Source organism: Microtus ochrogaster, chromosome 5 (assembly GCF_000317375.1).
Source record: "Microtus ochrogaster isolate Prairie Vole_2 chromosome 5, MicOch1.0, whole genome shotgun sequence".
In the NCBI taxonomy this organism is placed as follows: Eukaryota; Metazoa; Chordata; class Mammalia; order Rodentia; family Cricetidae; genus Microtus; species Microtus ochrogaster.
Window position 1 is genome coordinate 69,044,980 of NC_022012.1, and position 22,049 is coordinate 69,067,028.

The 22,049-nt window shown below is 48.4% G+C and overlaps 2 protein-coding genes across 2 annotated transcripts in view; one reads left to right on the forward strand and one right to left on the reverse strand.

Moving 5' to 3' along the window:
* Ccnb2 (cyclin B2) overlaps positions 1 to 9,169 on the forward strand; it is a 16,534-nt gene extending 7,365 nt beyond the window's left edge. The window contains exons 4-9 of the mRNA XM_013346370.2: positions 2,785 to 2,955; positions 3,060 to 3,218; positions 6,168 to 6,404; positions 6,543 to 6,683; positions 7,601 to 7,711; positions 8,863 to 9,169. Coding sequence (XP_013201824.2) covers positions 2,785 to 2,955; positions 3,060 to 3,218; positions 6,168 to 6,404; positions 6,543 to 6,683; positions 7,601 to 7,711; positions 8,863 to 8,973 — 930 coding nt within the window. The 3' untranslated portion in view covers positions 8,974 to 9,169. The remainder of the gene's footprint in view (positions 1 to 2,784; positions 2,956 to 3,059; positions 3,219 to 6,167; positions 6,405 to 6,542; positions 6,684 to 7,600; positions 7,712 to 8,862) is intronic.
* Positions 9,170 to 20,584: 11,415 nt separating this feature from the next.
* Myo1e (myosin IE) overlaps positions 20,585 to 22,049 on the reverse strand; it is a 195,398-nt gene continuing 193,933 nt past the window's right edge. The window contains exon 28 of the mRNA XM_013346406.2: positions 20,585 to 21,611. Within this exon, the coding sequence (XP_013201860.1) occupies positions 21,535 to 21,611 (77 nt within the window). The 3' untranslated portion in view covers positions 20,585 to 21,534. The remainder of the gene's footprint in view (positions 21,612 to 22,049) is intronic.

The following is a 22,049-nucleotide window of genomic DNA, read 5'->3' on the forward strand; positions in this document are numbered from 1 at the left end:
TGTAGCTTTGGAGCCTGTCCTGGAACTCCCTTTGTAAACCAGGCTGGTCTCGAACTCACAGAGATCCGCCTGCCTCTGAGTGCTGGGATTAAAGGCGTGCGCCACCACCGCCCGGCTTGCTCTCGGCTGTTTAAATAAAAGGAGTAAAATGAAACAACTCTAAATCTGGGCAATAGATGGACAGGACACAGCTAAGCCTCTGTGCTGCCTCCTGAGGCCCGGGCTGTGTTCCTGACAGTCACGGTAACAGGTTCTGCTCCACCACTGCCCTGATCTGGGGAACGCTTGTTGGAGCAGTTCCTCATGAAGCCCCCCCCTGCTGCACTTCTCTATCGCCCAGCATGGAGGTGTGGCCCGGAGCCCCAGCACTGAGCCAGGGCAGTAGAACTGTAAGGGCCAGGACAGCCCTCTGCTTTTCACAGCAAGACCCTGTGTCAGCAAAACAGGGAACAAGGCAGCAGCATAGGAGCGCTCCCTGTGCTCACCCCTGTGACAGCCCCCACCCATCCCTCCATCCTTCCAAATAAGGGGCTCCTGACTGAAGTCAGATGGCAGGCACATCCTCAGCTTCTGACTGGCCTTTCAGTTATCCATGGCAACCAATAGGCTTCTTTGTTAATCTAGTTTGAAGGTTTTAACTTTTTTTTTTTTTTTTGGTTTTTGGTTTTCGAGACAGAGTTTCTCTGTGGCTTTGGAGCCTGTCCTGGAACTAGCTCTTGTAGACCAGGCTGGTCTCGAACTCACAGAGATCCCCCTGCCTCTGCCTCCCGAGTGCTGGGATTAAAGGCGTGCGCCACCACCGCCCGGCCTGAAGGTTTTAACTTGCATATTACTTCTGCCATTTAAAAATTGCTCTTAATAATTCATTTTTAAGGACAAATTTTGAGTTGCTGACCCTAACTAATGATGTTTAAATTTCATGTTTATATTTATTTTTTTAACTGATGCATAAATGGCACTTATTCCTGCATAATCATGTGACCCTTTGAAATACACACACCAGGCAAATGAAGGTTAAACATTTATCTCCTGCACCATTCTTACTGGCAAGACCTTTAGAGCTCTTCCCAATAGCTTTGGAGGGATGGGCAGCATGCCATGAGATCACTCTGAAGGAAAGACAGAGGGGCAGCCACTCAGTAACACCATAGGCTGTATTCAGGATGGACCCACAGCGGGGTCTCTGCTTTAAGAGTTGGAGCCCTTTCAGCTCACAGGCTGGGGTTGCTGTAGGGCAGAAAGGGGACTAGAAGTCTTGCCTGTTCCGCCTGCAGCTGGCCATCGTTAAGGGTACCTGAGTGCTGGATCATTGGGGAGGGCAAGAAACTAGAAAAACAAGTTGCTTTAGCTCTGGAGCTAGAGTACTTTAGTTTTGGGACTTGACAGTGTTCAACTAAAATGGAGAAGCTTTAGCGGGGGGTGGGGTGGGGTGGGGTGGTCCATGCCTTTAATCTCAGCCTCTAGGAGGCAGAGCCAGGTGAATCTATAAGTGTGAGACTAGCCTGATCTACAAACTGAGTTCCAGGACAGCCAGAGCTGTTACACTACTATCCCTACAGATTTGAGACAGGCTCCCGCTATGTTTAAGCGCTGATCCTCTTAGTGCCTCACGCAGTGTACAGAGGGTGGCACAGTGGGCCTGCAGCACTTAGTGACGTGTCTGAACAGTGATGGAGTCCTTGAAAGGGTCACGCTTACCCAGGAATCTGTATCTCATTTGTTCCGAATCTCTGAGGTTTTAGCCTTTGTTGGCCTGGACCTTCTTATATATCGCTGAAGAGGCCGATCATGTTTTGAACTGCCTCTTCCCTAACCCTCCACCTCCTGTTTCCTACTCTAAGACTAGAAATTATTAATCTTCAAGTTAGTTAAAATTACCTATGTGGTTTTGTTTTAACTTTCTGTTATTTTTTAATCATTTTCTCACTCTAGCGCTGTTAACCTGGAACTTTATAGCTCAGGCTGGATTCGAGTTCACGGCTATCCTCCTGACTTACCCTTCCTAGTGCTCAGACTGCAGGCCCGAGTCAGCACACAACCTGCTGGCTTACATGAGCTGTGCTCTGGGTTTGCATTTTGTTCCCATAATATGTATTCTTCATGGTCTAGAAGTCAGTCCTGTTCGGCACTTTGAGAGGGGCCGCTTATTCTTTTCAAACAATAGTTTATACTTCATTATGAAATATTTATTTGAGCCGGGTGGTGATAGGACACGCCTTTCATCCCAGAACTCGGGAAGAAGAGGAAAGTGGATCTCTGTGAGTTTGAGGCCAGCCTGGTCTACAGAGCAAGTTCCAGGACTGCCAGGGCTACACAGAGAAACTGTCTTAAAAAACCAAAGGAGAAAGAAAACAAAAAGAAAATATTTGTTTGAACTGCATAACTTTTTAATTTGTGTGGATTTACAAATAACCACCCTGTCGGCATAATAAGTACATAGATCCAGGCTGCATCCCTGCTAAACCTTTTCGTCTCCTTATTCAGACTGGAATAAGGCCTTCTGCCTTCTGCTTGCCAGGGTCTACACTTAGAAGGAGTAGTGGAAGAGTGCAGGGGAGGTTGCTGCCGGGGAGCCATCAGCTCCGGTGTTCTCTGACCTCTGTGGTCTCATTCGTTACTGAACACCACTGCGTGAGGGCTCCTGTGTGAACAAAGTAGTTAACTAGATACACAGAAGCTCACGGGAGACAGAAAACAAGCCACCTCTGCATCACTAGTGTGCATCGGGATGCAGGGGTAGGCGCTCCAGCAGCACAGTAACTCCAGTCTTCCCTACCTGAGTAGGATCCTTTGCCTGCGCCTGAGGATGTCTCCATGAAGGAAGAGAACCTCTGCCAAGCTTTCTCTGATGCTTTGCTCTGCAAGATTGAGGATATAGATAACGAGGACTGGGAGAACCCTCAGCTCTGCAGTGACTACGTGAAGGACATCTACCAGTATCTCAGGCAGCTTGAGGTGGGCAGGCCTTTCTGTCTGGGTTGCACTAGTGGTGTGGACCTTAGCAGGGGTGTGGGGAGGAAATGACATCAGCTTGTTGAACTTTTGAATTGCCCCAATAGGTTTTGCAGTCCATCAACCCGCACTTCTTAGATGGAAGAGATATAAACGGACGAATGCGTGCCATCTTGGTGGACTGGTTGGTTCAAGTTCATTCCAAGTTTAGGCTTCTACAGGAAACTCTGTACATGTGCATTGCCATCATGGACCGGTTCCTCCAGGTGAGTGCAGCTGGGGGTGTGGTGCTGGCTGCCCTGTGAAGTGGAAAGCTGAGCTGGGGCTCCCAGGAAGGAAAAGACTGGCAGCCTAGCGGAAATGCCAGAGAGTTTCACAGAGAGTTTCAGTTGCTAAAATGGGGAAGCAGGCCAAAGGTGTGAGGCCTTTAATGCTGCTGACCAGCTCTGGGCAATCCTGTTCGCTCCAGGACACACATTCACAGTATCCTTTCCTGAATCTTTTTTTTTTTTTTTTTTTTGTGGTTTTTCGAGACAGGGTTTCTCTGTGGCTTTGGAGCCTGTCCTGGAACTAGTTCTTGTAGACCAGGCTGGTCTTGAACTCACAGAGATCCGCCTGCCTCTGCCTCCCGAGTGCTGGGATTAAAGGCGTGCGCCACCACCGCCCGGCTCTCCTGAATCTTTTTTTGATTTGATTTGTTTGCATATAATGGAAGTATCTTGGGAGATGGGCCTCAGGTCTAATCCTGAGGTCACTGTGTGAGGTCTTGCATGTATACCTTGTATTGCAAGGCTAAAGGTAGTTTTATCTACTAATTTCAGTATGTTTATGTTTTGACTACAGCTTGTCACATAAGGACAGGCATTTTGGTTTTGGTTTTGCAGTCCATCAACCTGCACTTCTTAGATGGAAGAGATATAAACGGATGTATGCGTGCCATCTTGGTGGACTGGTTGGTTCAAGTTCATTGCAAGTTTAGGCTTCTACAGGAAACTGTATGGGTCCTGCATAGCTGTGGTCGTTTATTAGGGAAATAAACCATCACATGGCACAGAAGTGAGCCGAAGCCTCTGCTGGTGCCCACACCATTTTCACTATCTGATGCACTCAGTGGCCATGCTCCCTCATCTCAGAGCTGAGGGAGAGAATCTTGGTTTCTCTGTGTAATTGCTGTCCTTGAACTCACCTGTCTTTGCCTCCCAAGTGCTGTGATTAAAGGTGTGCGCCACCACCGCCCAGCTAAGAATCTTGATTTCTAACTAGCTGTGGTAATGAATCACCACAGAAATGCAATAGAGGGCTGGAGAGATGGCTCAGAGGTTAAGAGCACTGTCTGCTCTTCCAGAGGTCCTGAGTTCAATTCCCAGCATCCACATGGTGGCTCACAAACATACAGAATGAGATCTGGTCCCCTCTCTGGCATACATGCATACATGCAGGCAGAACACTAGATAGATAATAACAAATAAATCTTTCAAGAAAACAAATGCAAAAAGAGGTCAAATCCTTCCCAAAACAAAGAGCAGGGATACCAGTGTAGAACAGACTGAGAACCCAGAGCATAGAGGGAGGGATGTAGGGAGTGGCTGAGACCCTCAGCCACCTTTGAAATATTCGTCAGTGTAAAATAATGCACAAGATACTGAGTGCCTAGCAGAGGTATCAGATATCTGCTTTACTTGCAGGCTGCTGCTGCTGGAGCCCCACAGCTTTGAGCCTGCTAGGCAAAGCAGCCACTCTATCTGGCATCCCAGGGCTGGGGGTGGAGCTCAGTGGTAAACAGCCAGAGTGTTATGCATCACAACACTCTCGCGACAAAGACTGACTTAAAAGTCAATACTCATAGTAAATGGTTAGGCCAAGTATACAGATTCTGCTCTAACAATATGGTGATAATTATCACTTAAAATACTTTCAAATACTAACTAATAGATTGAGTGGTTCTCAGTATACTCACTGGGCAGGAAAATACAGTATTATCTTGTGTGTAGACTTCCAGTAATGAAAGCAGAAGCAAGAAAAGCAAAGTCCCAGTTAAAAAAACTAAAGGGGCTGGAAAGATGGCCCAGTGGTTAAGAGCACTGGCTGCCCTTCCAGAAGACCTGGGTTCAGTTCCCAGCATCCATCTGGCAGCTCATAACTGTCTGGAGCTCTAGTCAGTTCCAGGGATCTGAGACTGTCACACAGACATACATGTAGGAAAAACACCAACACACATAAAGTAAATAATTTTTAAAAACAACTAAACCCACACTTTTTACTTGTGTATGTTTGGGGTGTGGGTATGCCATAGGATGAAGGTAGGAAAGACAACTTGGGGGCTGGTTCTCACCTCTGTGCCATATGGGTTCCAGGGATTGAATTCAGGTCATCAGGCTTGGCAGCAGCAGGTGCCTTTACCCACTGAGGTGTCTCCATTCCCCTCCTTACCTCTTGTTTTAAGACATTTACATTTACTGGGGCTCAGAGGTTAAGAGCACTGGCTACTCTTCCAGAGGTCCTGAGTTCAATTCCCAGCAACCATATGGTGGCTCACAACCATCTGTGATGAGATCTGGTGCCCTCTTCTGATGTGCAGGAAGAACACTGTATACGTAATAATAAATCTTTTTTTTTAAAAAAAGAAGAATTCCGTGTACTTAGTGTGGCAGCCCCTGTGGAGGTGAGAGACGGCTCTGAGAGCTGCTTCTCTCCTTCCACCTTGTGGATGCCGGGGCTCAGGCTCAGATCCAGGTGTGGTAGTTGTCAAGCCTTTACCGCCGAGCCATCTCGCCAGTCTGTTTTAGGAAGTTTAAAGCACATACTTTAGCTCACTGAGGTTTTTCCCCCAACTCTGAAGCATTGGGGAGAGATTTTTGTATGCGTGTGGTAATTTGTTTGAACAAGAGGCTTTTCAAGGTGTACTTTTGAGTAGGGAATATTTCAGCCTGCCATTCAGTTCTCACTTTTTGCTGTGACTTGCAGAGCACACCAAGCACCAAGTCAAGGTCGTGCAGACATTTGGGACCACCCAAATCTCTGGCGTCAGGTCCTCTGGGAGGACCCAGTGAGATGGTGTGTTGGAATCTTACCGCTATTCCCCGCCCAGTGATTGCTCTTACTGCCACGGTTCAGGTCTCCTGTGTCCTGTAAGAACTTGGTTCCGTCACCCCATCCGCCCAGAGCTCTGGTGGAATCTGATCAGTGGTGACTCCAGATGTGTTTGTTTCAATCAGGCTCAGCCCGTCTGCCGGAAGAAGCTGCAGCTGGTTGGGATCACAGCTCTGCTCTTGGCTTCTAAATATGAGGAGATGTTTTCCCCCAATATCGAAGACTTTGTTTATATCACAGACAATGCTTACACCAGTTCCCAAATCCGAGAAATGGAGACTCTGATTTTGAAAGAGCTGAAATTCGAGTTAGGCCGGCCTTTGCCACTCCACTTCTTAAGGCGAGCCTCCAAAGCCGGGGAGGTGAGTGCCACTGTCTCTGGGAAGGTTGGCTCATGCTCAGTCTCACCCCAGCACAGCCAAGAGAAGGCTCCCATAGACAGCTTCTGGTGGGAGATGAGTGGGCCGAATGCAGGCGCTCAGTGTGCTGCTGTCTCCTAGGTGGACGTGGAACAGCACACGTTAGCCAAGTACCTGATGGAGCTGGCGCTCATTGACTATGACATGGTGCATTACCACCCTTCTCAGGTCGCAGCTGCCGCCTCCTGCCTGGCTCAGAAGGTGCTGGGCCAGGGAAGATGGGTGAGTTTAAGAGAAAAGAAGGCTGCATTTGGAGCCCGTGTGCTGTGAACTCGGGGCCCTGGGCCTGCGAGGCATGTACTTTACTGACACAGTCACTTCTCAAGTCCGAATTTCACTGTGCCACGGCCAGGCCCGCAAGCTTCGGCTAGCACTGCTTACCCGGCTGGGAGGCGGGTGCCACTCTGGGGAGAGGGCCGGTACTCTCTTGTGTATGTGTTTCTCTCTGCCTTTGCCTAGCAAGGGGTGGAAGGATGCTTGTTGCTTGGAGCACCCTCCAGACCTGTGCAACTGCTCTCAAACATGTCATGAGCACTTGGTCTGTTAGAGCTGAGCGCCTTTTACTGTCCTAAGCGAGCCTTGTCTCAGGGATGGAGCCATGCTCTGTGGCTTGGTGCTGGTGAAGTGGTTGGGCTGGACTAGATTTTACAAGGTAAAAATTTCCCCGCTTTTTTTTTATATTTATTTATTATGTATACAATATTCTGTCTGTGTGTATGACTGCAGGTCAGAAGAGGGCACCAGACCTCATTACAGATTGTTGTGAGCTACCATGTGGTTGCTGGGAATTGAACTCAGGAGGACCTTTGGAAGAGCAGGCAATGCTCTTAACCTCTGAACCATCTCTCCAGCCCCATCCCACCCCCCACTTTTTTTTTTTAAATTTTAAATTTATTTTAGTCATATTTTAGGATGGACCCCAAGCCCTCACTCATGCCGTCACAGCTGTATCTCCAGCTGTTATCACTTTGATACAGGGTTGCACTATGGTGTCCTGTCAGCCCTAAACAGTCGCTGGGATACAGGCCTGCACCACCAGCCCAGCTCCCTCGCAGCTCTCACACAGGAGACGTGGCGTGTGTTCTCCTACAGGGAAGGAAGCATTTGGGGGCCCTTCATGGCTTCCGCTTGTGTTTCAGAATTTGAAGCAGCAGTATTACACAGGATACATGGAGAGTGAGGTGCTGGAAGTCATGCAGCACATGGCCAAGAACGTGGTGAAAGTCAATGAAAACCTCACCAAATTCATCGTAAGTGCTGGCAATCCTGAACTCGGGAGGCGTTCGATTCTGGGCTGTGTGTGGAAGTGTGTTACTAGTGAGCATGATGCTCTTATAGCATAGGCTCCAAGGATGGAATGTACCGATTGGTTAGCCTTGGTTAGCTAAGTAACTTGGTGCCTGCTCAGCCAGCCCCTGCGTTCCCACACCTGCATCCGCATCCTGAGCAGGCACACAGCAAGCAGGGAAGACTGTTTGCGTGGGGCTGGGAAGAGAGGGCCCCCTCTAGTGGCCTCCTGTTCAGCTCATTGTTACTCAGGCCTTTTAAAAAGGCTCCTAGTGAGTGAATGTGGAGAAGGGAGAGGGACCTGTGCCGGGGAAACATGGGGTGGAGGGGGCGCTGTGCCTGTGGGACACAGTATCAGCACACCCCAAGAGGCCAGTGACAGAACAAAGCGTTGGTGCCCTTACGGCATGATCTCGCTGGCACGCAGTTCTCGTGTGACTGTGAGCTGGAGGCATAGTGACTGGGATTTGTGAAGTTCTAGTAGCCATACACTCCTAACTTTTTAAGACAGGGTGTCTCTGTATCCCTGGCTGTCCTGGAACTCCCTTTGTAGATCAGGCTGTCCTCAAACTCAGAGATCTGCCTGCCTCTGCCTTCCGAGTGCTGGGATTAAAGGCGTGCGCCACCACCACCTGGCTTAGTTCCATTTTTAAAAAGCATGCATATGAGTGTTTTGTCTGCATGTCACATACATACCAGGTGCCTGTAGAGGCCAGAAGAGGGGGTCTAATCTCCTACGGGTGGGGTTATAGATGGTTGTGGGCACTGGGAATTGAACTGGGGTCCTCCTGAAGACCATAGAACCACCTCTCCAGCTCCCTTTTCCCAGTTTGTGCCATCAGTCCCAATACCACTTACAATGACAGCACCCTCACCAGTCAGACAGCTCCCAAGAGGGCCTCTTCCTCGGATCTTGAAACTGTTTCACTGCTGTGCGACTAGCAGGGCTGGAGGGGCCCGCTTGGTGCAGGTGTTATGAGGGGAAGGCCCGGGGATCGGGCATCATCAGCTGTCTGAGAGGCTGGACATGGCGGCCATCGTCCTCACAGCTGTAGGTTAGACTAGGTATGCTGGGCGGTCCTGAAACCTACTTAACCACAGCTGCCTTCTGCAGGCTGTCAAGAACAAGTATGCCAGCAGCAGGCTCCTGAAGATCAGCACGATCCCCCAGCTGAACTCCAAAACCATCAAAGACCTTGCCTCCCCTCTGTTGGGCAGGCTCTAGGCATCTCTGATTTTGTACATACTCTAGTTTACTTCACAAAACATCTTCTCAGACTCATTTTTTATGTATTGAGGAAAAATAAAGCTATCGATTTTCTTAAGGTATCCTGTGTATATTTGTATACTCTATACTGAAGAAATGTAAAGGGTTTACCCTAACTTTGCTTTGTATTGAGGAAGAATAAAGCTATTGATTTCCTTAAGGTATCCCGTGTATATCTGTATACTCTACACTGAATGGGTCTAAGCAGCAGACAGAACTTTATCCCCAGACAAGTCTTAGCTGTTGGTCTGTGCATTGGGAATGGGGATTGACAAGCGTTCCTTTTAGAGTCTGTCAGGAGCCATTTCAGGCTTCTCCTTTCTCGCATCTCACAGGGCCTTGAAGTAAAAATCTTGAGACAGAAAACTTAAAGTTAGCCAAAACATTACGTGCTGACCGTGGAAAAGTTCTGGAAAGCACCAGAGTGTCTTCAAGGCCTGCTGCTTATCACTAACAGCAGGTGTTCTAGCCACTGACCTTGCAACTGCCCTGCTTAGCTGCCAAACTGCCCAGCTTAGTTGCCTAACTACCTAGCCCCTCCTTCCCTTCCCCCTTCATCCTTCCCCCTATCCTCAGTTCCCCCTGCCCGAGCTCCTTACTGAGGAGTATTTAAGACATGAAACTTGCTTCAATAAGCGGATGCCTTGACAAAAGAATACTTCTTGGCGTCCGTTTCTCTTTCCTCCCATGCCTTTCAGATAGTGCCTCTTCAAGACCCTGGAGTAACTTAGGACCTGCTGGGCGGGTCGAGAGTCTTTAAAATTTTATAAGGTCATAGGTGATTGGCAATGAGCACCCAGATCAATCCAATAGGAGCATCTGCTTTTACCTAACCCAAGACAGTCGCTGGCTAGACTTGGGGTGAGCAATGGCTTGGACAACCGTATCCACAATCTACTGCTTGGTGCCTGTAAATGGAGGGGTAGCCGCATGACACTTAGTACCTTGTTTTCCTTTAGGCTCTGCTAACAAGACTCTAAACAAAGGTCAATTCTTGCAAGTACATGTCCCAAGAAATATTGGGGCCAAGCCTCCTGACAGAAAAGCGTTTGAGCGTCTGATAGCTAACTGCCTAGTGTTTGAGAAGGCAGCTGATGGTGATGTCAGAGGAATCTTGGGAGCATGAAGTCTTGGTCTGGGTGCTCTCCACTCATTCTCTATCCTGCCTGAATGCATATTCAGCCTGTCAACAGGGAGCAGCTAGTACTGTCTAGTCTGTTCCAAGGGGAGTCTGGAACCAAGTAGCAGGATTTCCACAGCTGCCCACTGCTCAGTCCCCCTGCCATCTCCCATTTCCTCCTTTAGTCTTCCTTAGGTCCACGTTGCCATCTTGTCCCTGGCCATAGGGACTCAGGACCAGGTCCCCTATGGTTCCATTTGTTGATGCTGCCAGCCCTTAAAACACTTGGCTTGCTCTAAGACCCACTTGTGAGCCACACCGCTCCACAAGACACCAGAGGCTCCATTCACGGAGCTCACCATAATGTGATGGCCACTGCTCTGCTATATCCTCGCATAATCTCAGAACCTGAGGTTAAAGCATTGCCAGTGATTAGGAATTCACCACAGTTCGCAAAGCTGGAGATAGCCAGGTTGGGAAAGACGAGCCGCTAGGGAGAGCCTGGCTCTCGGGCACATCGTGAATAGCTTCTAAGAAGTTCAGAATTCAGATTCGGCCTCCTCCTGGGATCTCTCCACCATCAGGAATTATCTTAGTGTCAGTTATTTGCAGAAATTCCAGAGAGCAATTCCTTTTTTGCTTGCCTTTCTGAGACAGGGTTTCTCAGTAGCTGTGTGAGTCCTGGAACTAGCTCTGTAGACCAGGCTGGCCTTGAACTCACAGAGATCCACCTGCCTCTGCCTCCCGAGTGCTTGGATTAAAGGTGTGCACTACCCTCACCCCCGCTCCCGCTCCAAAAAGCAATTCTAATTACTAGCACAACTGTCAAGCGGGGTTGGCCCTTCCTCATGTTTGCCTCTTGTGGTTATCACTTATCTATCTGGTCCCCAGATAAGCGGGCCTTTGGGGAAGGTTCACAGTGAGTCTAGTGTCCATCCAACTGAACAGGTTATCCACGGGTCAGGCATGGGTCATTTTGGGCTAGCCAGCAAGGTTTCAGACACTTGCTGGGCCTGTATTCAGCCAAGGCTACTTGCTTTTTGTTTTTCAGCGGGAACTGACTATTCATAGCCACCTCTTTCACGTTCCACTATACAGCCATGAGGTCAGGGTTTCGAGGTTGTGCAAGTAGCACCAGTAACAAAGCAGTTACAGGGGTGGGGGGGGCAATCCTCAACTGGAAGCGGTCTAGAATCATCCCTGGTGTCGGGGATCTATTTCCTCACAGAGGAAAAACTGTCATAGTCCCAAATATAATACCTCCATGGACACTGGTTCACTAGGTTGATAGCATCCTCTGGCCTTAGGAGATGCCCTTGGTCATGGGGACCAGGCAAGGGGCAGACCAAGGGGGCAGTATCTGAGGTAGAGAAACAGTATCAGGAGCTATAAAACGTAGATGCTACACATTTCCTAACTGTGGGAAGCCAGTGCCAGGCAGTGGTGACACACACCGTTAATCCCAGCACATGGGAAGCATAGGCTGGTGATTCTCTGAGTCCGAGACCAGCCAGGTCTACAGAGCAAGTTCCAAGATAGTCAGGACCCTTTTAACCAGCCAGGGAGGGCCATGCAGAGAAACCCTGTCTCAGCCCCTCTTGCCTTCCAAAAGCTGTAGGAAACCAGAACCTAGAATGAGAATCACCCCCGGTACTCAGGACATACAGACCGACTTCAGAGCCCCAGTGACTAACCAATTCCTGTTCTCTTGAGTAACTTGACATCTAATACACCCTCTGTTGCCTCTGGGGACTGCCCTGAAAGTGCTTCCTGTTGATAACACTTAATTGTGACACACTTAGGAAGCCTGTGACCTGCAGGAGCCTCTCAAGCTTCACCCAGCAAGGAACTGGTCCATCTAACTCAGCACACACCAGGTTCGGCTCACGGCTGTGGAGACTTTGTACCTTGTTGGTTTACTCACTAAATAGTTACATACCCTGGTAGGGACCACTTTTTATCCTCCAGTTCAGGTCAGGCCCGTGTGTTAAAAATGCTGAGTGTTCCTTTCTTAAGGCCTGTGCATTGAATGGATCCAAATGGCAAAGGGTACAGTCAGGGGAGGCTTTGTTAATGACTACCCATCTAAAAGACAAAAGATATATTAGAACATTTTCCAGATCCTGTCTCCCTCTCTAGAGCATCCTCGGATGCTTTTACCGACATGGGCATAGGAGGCCTGCATCCTCTTCTTCCTGGTTAGTGACCATGGAAAGGGGTAAAACCTATTTACAATATTTGTTCTATGTGATTCTTCAATACCCTCTGACCTTAATGAATTCTTGATATTATCCTGCCTGTGCAAGATCCAGCGTTCAAGCCGGGCAGAGGTGGCTTGCTCCTTCAATTCCAGCATTCAGGAGGCAGAGGCAAGTGGCTCTCTGTGAGTTCAGGGACAGACTGGTCTACAAAATGAGTTCTAGGACTATTACACAGAAAAACCCTGCCTTGAAAAGAAAGAAAGAGGGGCTGGAGAGATGGCTCAGTGGTTAAGAGCATTGCCTGCTCTTTCAAAGGTCCTGAGTTCAATTCCCAGCAACCACATGGTGGCTCACAACCATCTGTAATGAGATCTGGTGCCCTCTTCTGGCCTGTAGACATACACACAGACAGAATATTGTATAAATAAATAAATATTTAAAAAAAAAAGAAAAAAAAAGAGGAAAAAGACCCAGCATTTAAAAACCCTCTTGGAGTAAACATTTCCTTTGACTTTTTTTTCTCTAATTTATAATCTGAAAGCAATCATGATAAGCATTCAGATCCACTCTGAGTAATTTACCCATAATCTAAATACTATGGAATGCCCTTTATCCTCAACCTTTTTAGATTATGGCAACCGAAAAATGAAAATAAAAGCAGGGTTGCACCAGGGCAGAAACAAAAGCAGCCATCAAAGAGGAAAGAATAGAGAGAAATAGACTTAGGGATGCTGGCCCTAAGCGCAGGCACCAAGACCCAGCTAGGAGGTGGTGGACACGCCTTTAATCCCAGGCAGAGGCAGGCAGATCTCTGAGTTTCCAGGCCCGCCTGGTGTGCAGATGAGCAAGGGAGTTCCAGGAGAGCCAGGGTTACACAGAGAAATCCTGCCTCGTAATGAGTGAGGTAACCCAGACAAACATGGGATGTACTCACTTGTAGGTAGATATTAGCCATAAAAGAAAGGATAACCATGCTACAATCCACTGACCCAAAGAAGCTAAATAACAAGGAAGGCTGAACTAGGGATACAAAAGTCTTACTGTGAAGGGGAAATAGAATAGACATCACAGAGGGACGGGGTAGCGGGGAGGGTCTATATGGTAATGGGAGGCATGGGGACAGGAGGGATTCCCATGGAATCCAGGTAGAGATTTCGGGAAAGACAGCTGGAACTAGGAGCATCTCTGGAATGCGCTAGAAACCTAGTGAAATGGAAGCTCGCAGGAATATAGGAGGGTGACCCTTGCTAAGACTCCCAGCAAAGGGAGATACGGAACCTGAACAGGACATCTCCTGTAACCGGGCAAGATTTCCAGTGGAGGGATTGGGACCTCAACCCAGCCAGTAACCTTTGACCTACAATTTGCCTTGTCTATGAGATGTGCTGGGACAAGGGTGTGAGAAATTATGGGAGTGGCCAACTAGTGATTGGTTCAGCTTGAGACCCACACCATGAGAGGGAACCCACCCCTGACACTGCCTGGAGAGTCATGACCCAGAGGCTGGACAGCCCAGAGACCTGGACAGAACCAAACATGACTGGCAGGAAAAGAAAAGGCAATGAAATGATTCCTAACGACACTCATTGTACTCATAGATGGTGCCTAGCCCAGTCGTCATCAGAGAGGTTTCATCCAACAACTGATGGAAACAGATGTTTCCAAACATTAGGTGGAGCTTGGGGAATCCTGTGGAGAATGGGGAGGGAGGATTATGGGAGCCGGAGGGACCAAGGATACCACAAAATACCAAAAAAACAAAAAAAAACAAAAAACAACAACAACAACAAAAAAAACAACCCACAGAATGAATTAACCTGGGTTCATAGGGGCTCGCAGAGACAGAACCACCAAGTTGTGTAGCTTGGTCTTCTTTTGAGACTCCTAACAATGGGTGCAGGGCTGTCTCTGACGCTGTTACTTGCTTTGGGGACCCTTTCCTCCTACTGGGTTGTCTCCTCCAGCCTTAATAGGAGAAGAGGTATCTACCTAATCTTACTGCAACTTGATATGCCATGGTTGGATGATTTGTATATCCATCAGGGAGGCCTGCCCTTTTCTGAAGAGAAAGGAGGAGTGGGTGTGGGCAGGGGAGGAGAAAAGTGATTGGGCTGGGAAACTAATTAATTAATAAGAAAATAGAAATAGTTAAAAAAAAAAAAAGGAGAACCACAGAAAACATTTGTTCATAGAGACAACAGCTTCCCTCCCTCCCTCCCTCCCTGCCAAGCAAGCTGGTCCTGCTTGGCCTTCAGCTGTTACTGGCACCTGGAAATCTGATCCCGAGGTGGAGAGTCCTCTATGGCTGACTGCTGCAGTCCTGGGGGTGGAAGCCAGGCCCTCTTGAGTGTTGAGGCAACAGCCCTGCGGCCATAAGCCGAGAGAGCTGCAGACTGTGCTGCAGCGTCTACTGCGGCGGGGCGCACCTGGGCTGGAGGAGCGTGTGCTGAGCGAGTTTGCGGCTTTGAGCTGTTATCTCCCTCAGAGTCCAGCTCAGGGAGATTCTGTTCCTGCCACCCTTCTCTTGAGTTCACCTACGCTGAGGACGCTTTGAGACAGGCGGTTCATCTCTCTCTTGAGAGAAGAACAAGGCAAGCTTCCAGCAGCCTGTGTAGGTTTCAGGTTCCGAACAGCTAAAGCCCTTCAGGCGTACAGTGTGGAGACAGGATTTGCCGACCTCCATTTTGAACTTCAGGCACTTCCCACCTCGAATGCACAGCAAGTTTGGTGGCACTCCTTACCTGTACATCTGGGAATTTGAGATTACTGAACGGCTCAGGAAATAGAAAGTTGGGTCCGGCCGCGGTGGCGCACACCTTTAATCCCAGCACTTGGAAGGCAGAGACAGGCGGATCTCTGTGAGTTTGAGGACAGCCTGGTCTACAGAGTGAGTTCCAGGACAGGCTCCAAAAGCAGCTACACAGAAACCCTGTCTCAAACCCCATGATCCCAAAAAGAAAGAAACAAAAAACTGAAAAGGCTGAACAAGTCTTCCCTTCCTTCAGAAAACCAAATCCCAGATACCTCCACTTAGCTATTCCCGGCTCAAGAGGCAGGTGTGGGCTAGGAAGCCAGCAAGCAGAGGCGTGACCATCCCCACCTACCTTTTCCAGGTGTATTGAATGTGGAATCTGTGCTCTCTCTCCTTCCTCCCCAGGAAGACAGCCAGTTTCTTGGGGTTGGGTTTTCTCTGTCTCTTGGTTTAGGAATGATGGCCTAAGTCTCCACCCTGGTTCTCAAGGGGAAATCTCCTTCCAGCTATAAAGCCTCAAAGCATCCAACTTCCAACTCTCAGTGGAGGCTGTGGCTAACTGGGGGTGTCCCCTCAGTAGCAAGGGGCCCTCAGAGTGCCTGATGGGTCTTGAACACTTTCCAGCCCTGCAAGATTTCCAGCCTGGAGTATGACCTTGAGTAGAGAGCTTCTCAAATCTTGGACAAGAGGTCCCAAGAAACATAACAGGGCTGCTTGTATAAGGCCGCTGGGTTCTTCCCTCACCCGCACTGGTTCTATTTAAATATCCCACCCCACGGAACCACCAATGCCTTCTCGCGGTTTCCTCTCCCAAGGTAATGAGGATCCCTCCCAGTCTCAGGGAGTCTGCTTTTCCATGGCTACCTCCATCTCTCCAACTCTCTTTTCAGACAGACAGTTCCCAGTAATAGACCCTGTCCCTCAAAATAAGATGACAGTACTGTGGCTGACCTCTGACCTCCACATGCGCGTGCACATACTTATATACGGGCACACGCAGGTGCGCGCACACACCCACTCCTAAGTTAAAACGGGAGGATAAGCACGAGTATCCTCACCTGTGCTGTCAGCCCTTCATAGAAACAGCTGTGTCACTAGCGTGAGGCCCGTCGTAGAGACCCTCATGATGGGTCAGACTAGATTGAGCAGGCGAGTTGGGGTGACCATGCCAGTGAGCAGGGAGTTTTTGATTGATGTCTTCTTAGGTGGCAGACATCCTGTTGGTGTGAAACTGGGTTGGCTTTACCTGGTGTGCTGTTCTAGCTACAGGTGGGTTAAACACCTCCGTTGTCTCTTACATCCTCTTCATTACTGAGAACTGAACCCCAGGCCTGGCGTAGGAGCACAAGAATGCTCTACCACTAAACTATACCCCGTCCTAAAATGCTCCCCCACCAGCCCCGGGAGTGATATGTCCTTGGTGATGTAAAACATGGAAAATTTATAAACATAGTCCATTTTATGAGTGAGCTCTTAACCTGCATGTATTGTGTGCACAATGCGCATGCCTGGTGCCCTTGAAGTCCAGAAGAGGGCACTGAATCCCATGGAAGTGCCATGAAGTTGCTGGGAACCAAATGTCTTCTGGAATAACAGCCTGTGATCTTCACCGTTGAGCCATCTCTCCAGCCCCCACAATTATATCTCCTACAGAAACTACTTCCTAACATCTTAATGTGAGAAGACATTAACAGGTGTCTTGAGGGAAGGCGTCAAACCCAAGAAACGGCAGATTTCTCAAGATTTGTAAATGCTCTGAGCTCCACAATAAACATTTTGCCTAGTGTGGTAATTTGAATGAAAATGGCCCCCATAAACTCATAGGGAGTGGTGTTATTTGACAGGACAGGTGTGACCTCATTGGAGGAAGTGTGTTGCTGGGGGTTGGCTGTGAAGTTTAAGCTCAAGCCAGGCCCAGTGGATCACTCTCTTGTCTTGCTGCCTTCCAATCCAGAGATCCAGATCTAGAACTCTTGGCTTCTTCACCCCTACCACCTCTGCCTGCATGCCACCATGCTTCCCACAATGACAGTAGTGGACTAAACCTCTGAACCTGTATGCCATCCCCAATTACATGCTTTCTTTAAAGGTTGCTATGATCATGATGTCTCTTCACAGCAACAGAAACCCTAAGACACTCAACAATGCCTCTACTAAAGAGTACCGTGAAAGCTGCCCTTTTTTTTTTTTCTGTTTTTTGAGACAGAGTTTCTCTGTAGCTTTGGAGCCTGTTCTGGAACTAGCTTTTGTAGACCAGGCTGCCCTCGAACTCACAGAGATCTGCCTGCCTCTGTGTTGGAGGAAGTCACTTGTTGCTTCCAGGCTGCTCAGATCCGAAATAATCACACAGAAACTGTATTATTTAAATCACTGCTTGGCCCATTAGCTCTAGCTTCTTATTGGCTAACTCTTACATATTAATTTAACCCATCTCCATTAATCTGTGCATCACCACAAGGTCGTGGCCTACCAATAAAGTTTCAGCACATCTGACTCTGGTAGTGGCTCCATGGCTTCCCTTCACTCTGCCTCCTTTCTCCCAGCATTCAGTTTAGTTCTCCCCCCACCTCCCCTGCCTCTGCTACCTAAGTTCTCCCCTATTAACAGGCCAAGGCAGTTTCTTTATTCACCAATGGTATTCACAGCATACAGAGGGGAATCCCACATCACCTCTGCCTCCCATGTCTTGGGATTAAAGGCATGCACCACCACCACACAGCTCGAAAGCTGCCCTCTACTTGACAGTAGAACCCACGGTCTAGTGTACTGTGATTTGCTGTGCTGAATATAGGAGGCCCAAGAGGAAGACCTGTTTCCAGTAATGATGGGCTTCCCCTTCTTCAAACAGGTCAGGGTTGCATGATGAGGATGTCTGTAAGTCTCAAGCATTTTGTGGAATTGAACATCTTTATGGCTTGAAATCCTATTACACAGTTTTATAAATAGCCCTTGTTGAGTTAGTAAAGCTTGTTCCCATGGCAGCGTTGGACCAGCTTTCTTCAGAATGAACAGTAAGGAAGTGAGACCAAGGAACAGAGTTTTACCAGCACTGAAAGTCCATGACTTCACAGGGATGCTTGAGCTCAGCTTCCACCAATAGTTGACAGATTGTGTATGCACGTGTGCACATGTATTCGTGTTTATACCAGAGGACAACCCCAGCTGCCATGAGAGAATGGATTATGTATGCACATGTATTCACATGTGGAAGTCAGAGGAATCTTGGATGTCATGAGAGGACATTTGTGAGTATATTCCAAAGATGGTTAATAATGTTCTTATGTATTAGTCAGGGTTCTCGAGAGGACCAGAACTGATGGAGTGTGTGTGCGTGTGTGTGTGTGCATGTGCACACATGTGCATACGTGTGTGTGATTTATTAACATAGTTTAAAGGCTGTGGTCCAGCTAGTCCAACATTGACTGTTTGTCAACACAAAGGTAAAGAATCCTTTGCCTCAGTCTATGAGGCTGGATGCCTCAGCTGGTCTTCGGTATATGCCAGAGTCTCAAAGAAGTAGGCTCTAGTGCCAGTGAAGGAATGGGCTTGCCACCGAAGACTGAGGGCAAGCAGGCAAAGAGAGAAAGAAAGCTTTCTTCTTCCATGTCCTTTATATAGGCTGCCAGCAGATGTGGCCTAGATTAAAGGTAGGTCTTCTCACTTCAAATGATTTAATTTAAAAAAAAAAAAAAACAACCCACACAGGTGTACCAAGCCACTTGGGTTTTAGTTAATTCTCGATGTAGTCAAACTGACAAGCAAAAACAGCCATCACACATGGTTATATTTCTCCCCTACATATTAAATGCCCTGACTTGGGAGTTTCTAGGGTGTCATGAAGCACTCTGAAGAGTCTCATGCCACACCGTCAGCACCCAAAGCTAAAGTTATAGTTATACATGTTAAGTAACTAGTAAGAATAAAAACTATGCTATGATAAACCCCGGCATCCTAAAATTAGAGGATGGGTGTCTTCAGGAAGGAATAAGGGAGCACTCCTCACAGGCGGTGGCCTGGGTGTGCTTTCCAGTTAGCTGCCTGACTGCTGCGGTGCAGATGGTACCCATGTGGATGAGGCTGGAACTGCCCCACAGGGTTGTGATGGATCAAGCCAACACTCAGTGCAGTCTCTGGCACAGAGGTGGTCGTTTCTGAAGCCTTTGGGTTTTCCTTGGACGTTCTGTTTGTAGACAGGATCTCACATGTCCCAGGCTGTCTGTGTAATGGAGAATCTTCTGATCCTCCGACCTGTACTTCCCAATTGCTGGGATTACAGGCATTCATTCATCACCCCACTGAGTTTATGGAGTTGCCTGTTTTTCTTTTCTTTTTCTTTTTTCTTTTTTCTTTTTTTTTGGTTTTTCGAGACAGGGTTTCTCTGTGGTTTTGGAGCCTGTCCTGGAACTAGCTCTTGTAGACAAGGCTGGTCTCGAACTCACAGAGATCCGCCTGCCTCTGCCTCCCGAGTGCTGGGATTAAAGGCGTGCGCCACCACCGCCCAGCGCCTGTTCTTCTTTAATCATTTGAAAGTTATTATTAAATGTGATGGGTGTTTTGTCTGCATGTATAGCTGTAAATCATTTGTATGCCTTGTGCCTGTGGAGGCCAGAAGGGGGTGTCAGATCCCCAGGGTCTGGAGTCACAGATGGTTGTGAGCCACCATGGGTGTGCTAAGAACTGAACAAGACTCTCTCTCTCTCCTTCCCCCACCCCCACAGTTTCTCTGACTGATGTGGGATTCCCCTCTGTATGCTGTGAATATCATTGGTTAATAAAGGAACTGCTTTAGGTCTACAGCAGAGCTACAGGGGAACAGAGCTAGGTGGGGAAAACTAAACTGAATGCTGGGAGAAAGGAGGCAGAGTCAGAGAGAAGCCTTGGAGCTGCTGCTGGAGACAGATGTGCTGAAACTTTGCTGGTAGGCCACGACCTTGTGGTGATGCACAGATTAATGGAGATGGGTTAAATTAATATGTAAGAACTAGTCAATAAGAAGCTAGAACTAATGGGCCAAGCAGTGATTTAAATAATACAGTTTCTGTGTGATTGTTTTCGGTGTGAGCTGCTGAGCAGCTGGGAACCAACAAGAGGCCTCCTCCAACATCTGGCTATCCTGGAACTCACTTTTCAGACCTGGTTGGCCTCTAACTCACAGAGATTTACCTGCCTCTGCCTCTGCCTCCTAAGTGCTGGGATTAAAGGTGTGTGCCACCACAGTCCGGCATTCTGGAAGTGTTTTTAACTGCTGAGCCGTCTCTCCAGCCCCCTTTTTAATCGTCTGATTCTCCTTAGACTTCAAGAGTAGGGAGCATGAACAGAGACCTCTTAAACCATGAACTGAGATTAAGTTCTCCTGCCCACAAGCTGCTCATCCTGGGTATTTGTTACAACCATGTAAACTGGAGAAACAATAGTCGGTTTGACTGTACCATCCTTTTTAGGGGTGGTAGGGATTATAACCCACAATAAATGTCATGAAAGAACAAGGCATTTCACTGACTCCTTTATGTTTATTTAGGAGGTAGGGCAGGGTGGCAGAAGGGTCACAGGAGAATTACCTACAGGGAAAAGATAAGGGGGAGGGGTCTGCGGGGCCGTGCAGGAATGCAGTGACTGCTTCTATAGGCCAAGAGGAGAGGGCACATCTGTAAGTACCTGGTGCAAGTCCTGTAATAAAACCTACCTCATGAATGGTTACAGTGGAATACTACCTGCTGCATTCATACGTGCTTCTAGATTTTTCTATATACAGTATATGATCACTTTTTATAAATGTACAGCTTGGGGGGAGGAGATCTTTCTTATTATAAGCACAGCGTTAAACATAAAACCAACATGGGCCAGCCACATTATAACCAAAGACCAAGAGAAAGAAAGATCAACAGCCTAGCATCCAGCTCCTTCCCTACCAGCAGTCTTAGTGGCCCTAGCTCCCTCCCGTGGGCTCTGAGGAAGGGCCTGTCCTTGGCATTGACACAGGAGTGCCTGTTCACACCAAGTCCGGCCTCCAGAGGGCAGGTCCTCCCTGAAGGAGGGTTGACAGAGAGGAATGTATCAGGTGTGGAAGAGGAAGGAATAAAATGTGCTCTTCAACCAAAGGCACTTGTCAAGAGTGGCCACCTGCTGTCCCCTGGGTCAGTGGAGTGAACTAGGGGCATGGGTTAGATCCCTGCCCGCCCTAGTGAGCAAGCAGGCCCCTGCTCCTCTCACCAGATTTAAATACAAATAAATAAATCTTAGTGGGTGGTTGTTTTTGCAGTCCTGGGGATAAGGCTACCTTTTAGGGTTATTTATGGAGTGACACTCCTTGGTCCTCATCCAACTTTGTCTGTGTCTTCCATGGGGAAGGTGCTAGCTCACTGTGGATCAGAAGGGGAGACCCCAGGAAGTCCCCTCCCCAGTCCACGCTTAGAGCTCTTCTGCCCACACATCAGTCTCTGGGCGCCTCAGATCTTGGTGACATAGTTGTTGGGAAACAGGCCTTGCTTGCCTCGCAGTCTACCCGTCCACCAGCCGGAAGGATCTGTGGAGGCAAATGGATCAGGTGAGTGTGGGTCACACCCCTGCTCCGGTGGGCTCAAGTGACTTGGTTCTATTCACAGTTTCTTGCTTCTGTGTTTTATTTCATTGTGAAAGTTTCTTGTACAGAGTGAGCTGCCCCAGGGCTCAGGATACAGCTCAGTCGATAGATATATAGTACTTTGCCTACTATTCATCAAGCCTTGGGGTTCCGTTCCCTGCACCGTATGAACCAGCATGGTGGCCCACGCTTGTAAACCCAGCACTATGAAAGTAGAAGTAGGAAGATCAAAAGTTTAAGGCCAGCTTTGGCTAAAAGAGACCCTGTCTAATGCTCCTATGGGAGACTACAGGTGTACAGCTGGTGGCCTTGGGACCTAGGGGAGGTCTAGGGGAGGTGGTTTAGGGGTTCTACCTCTGGGGGTAGGGGGAAGACCTAATT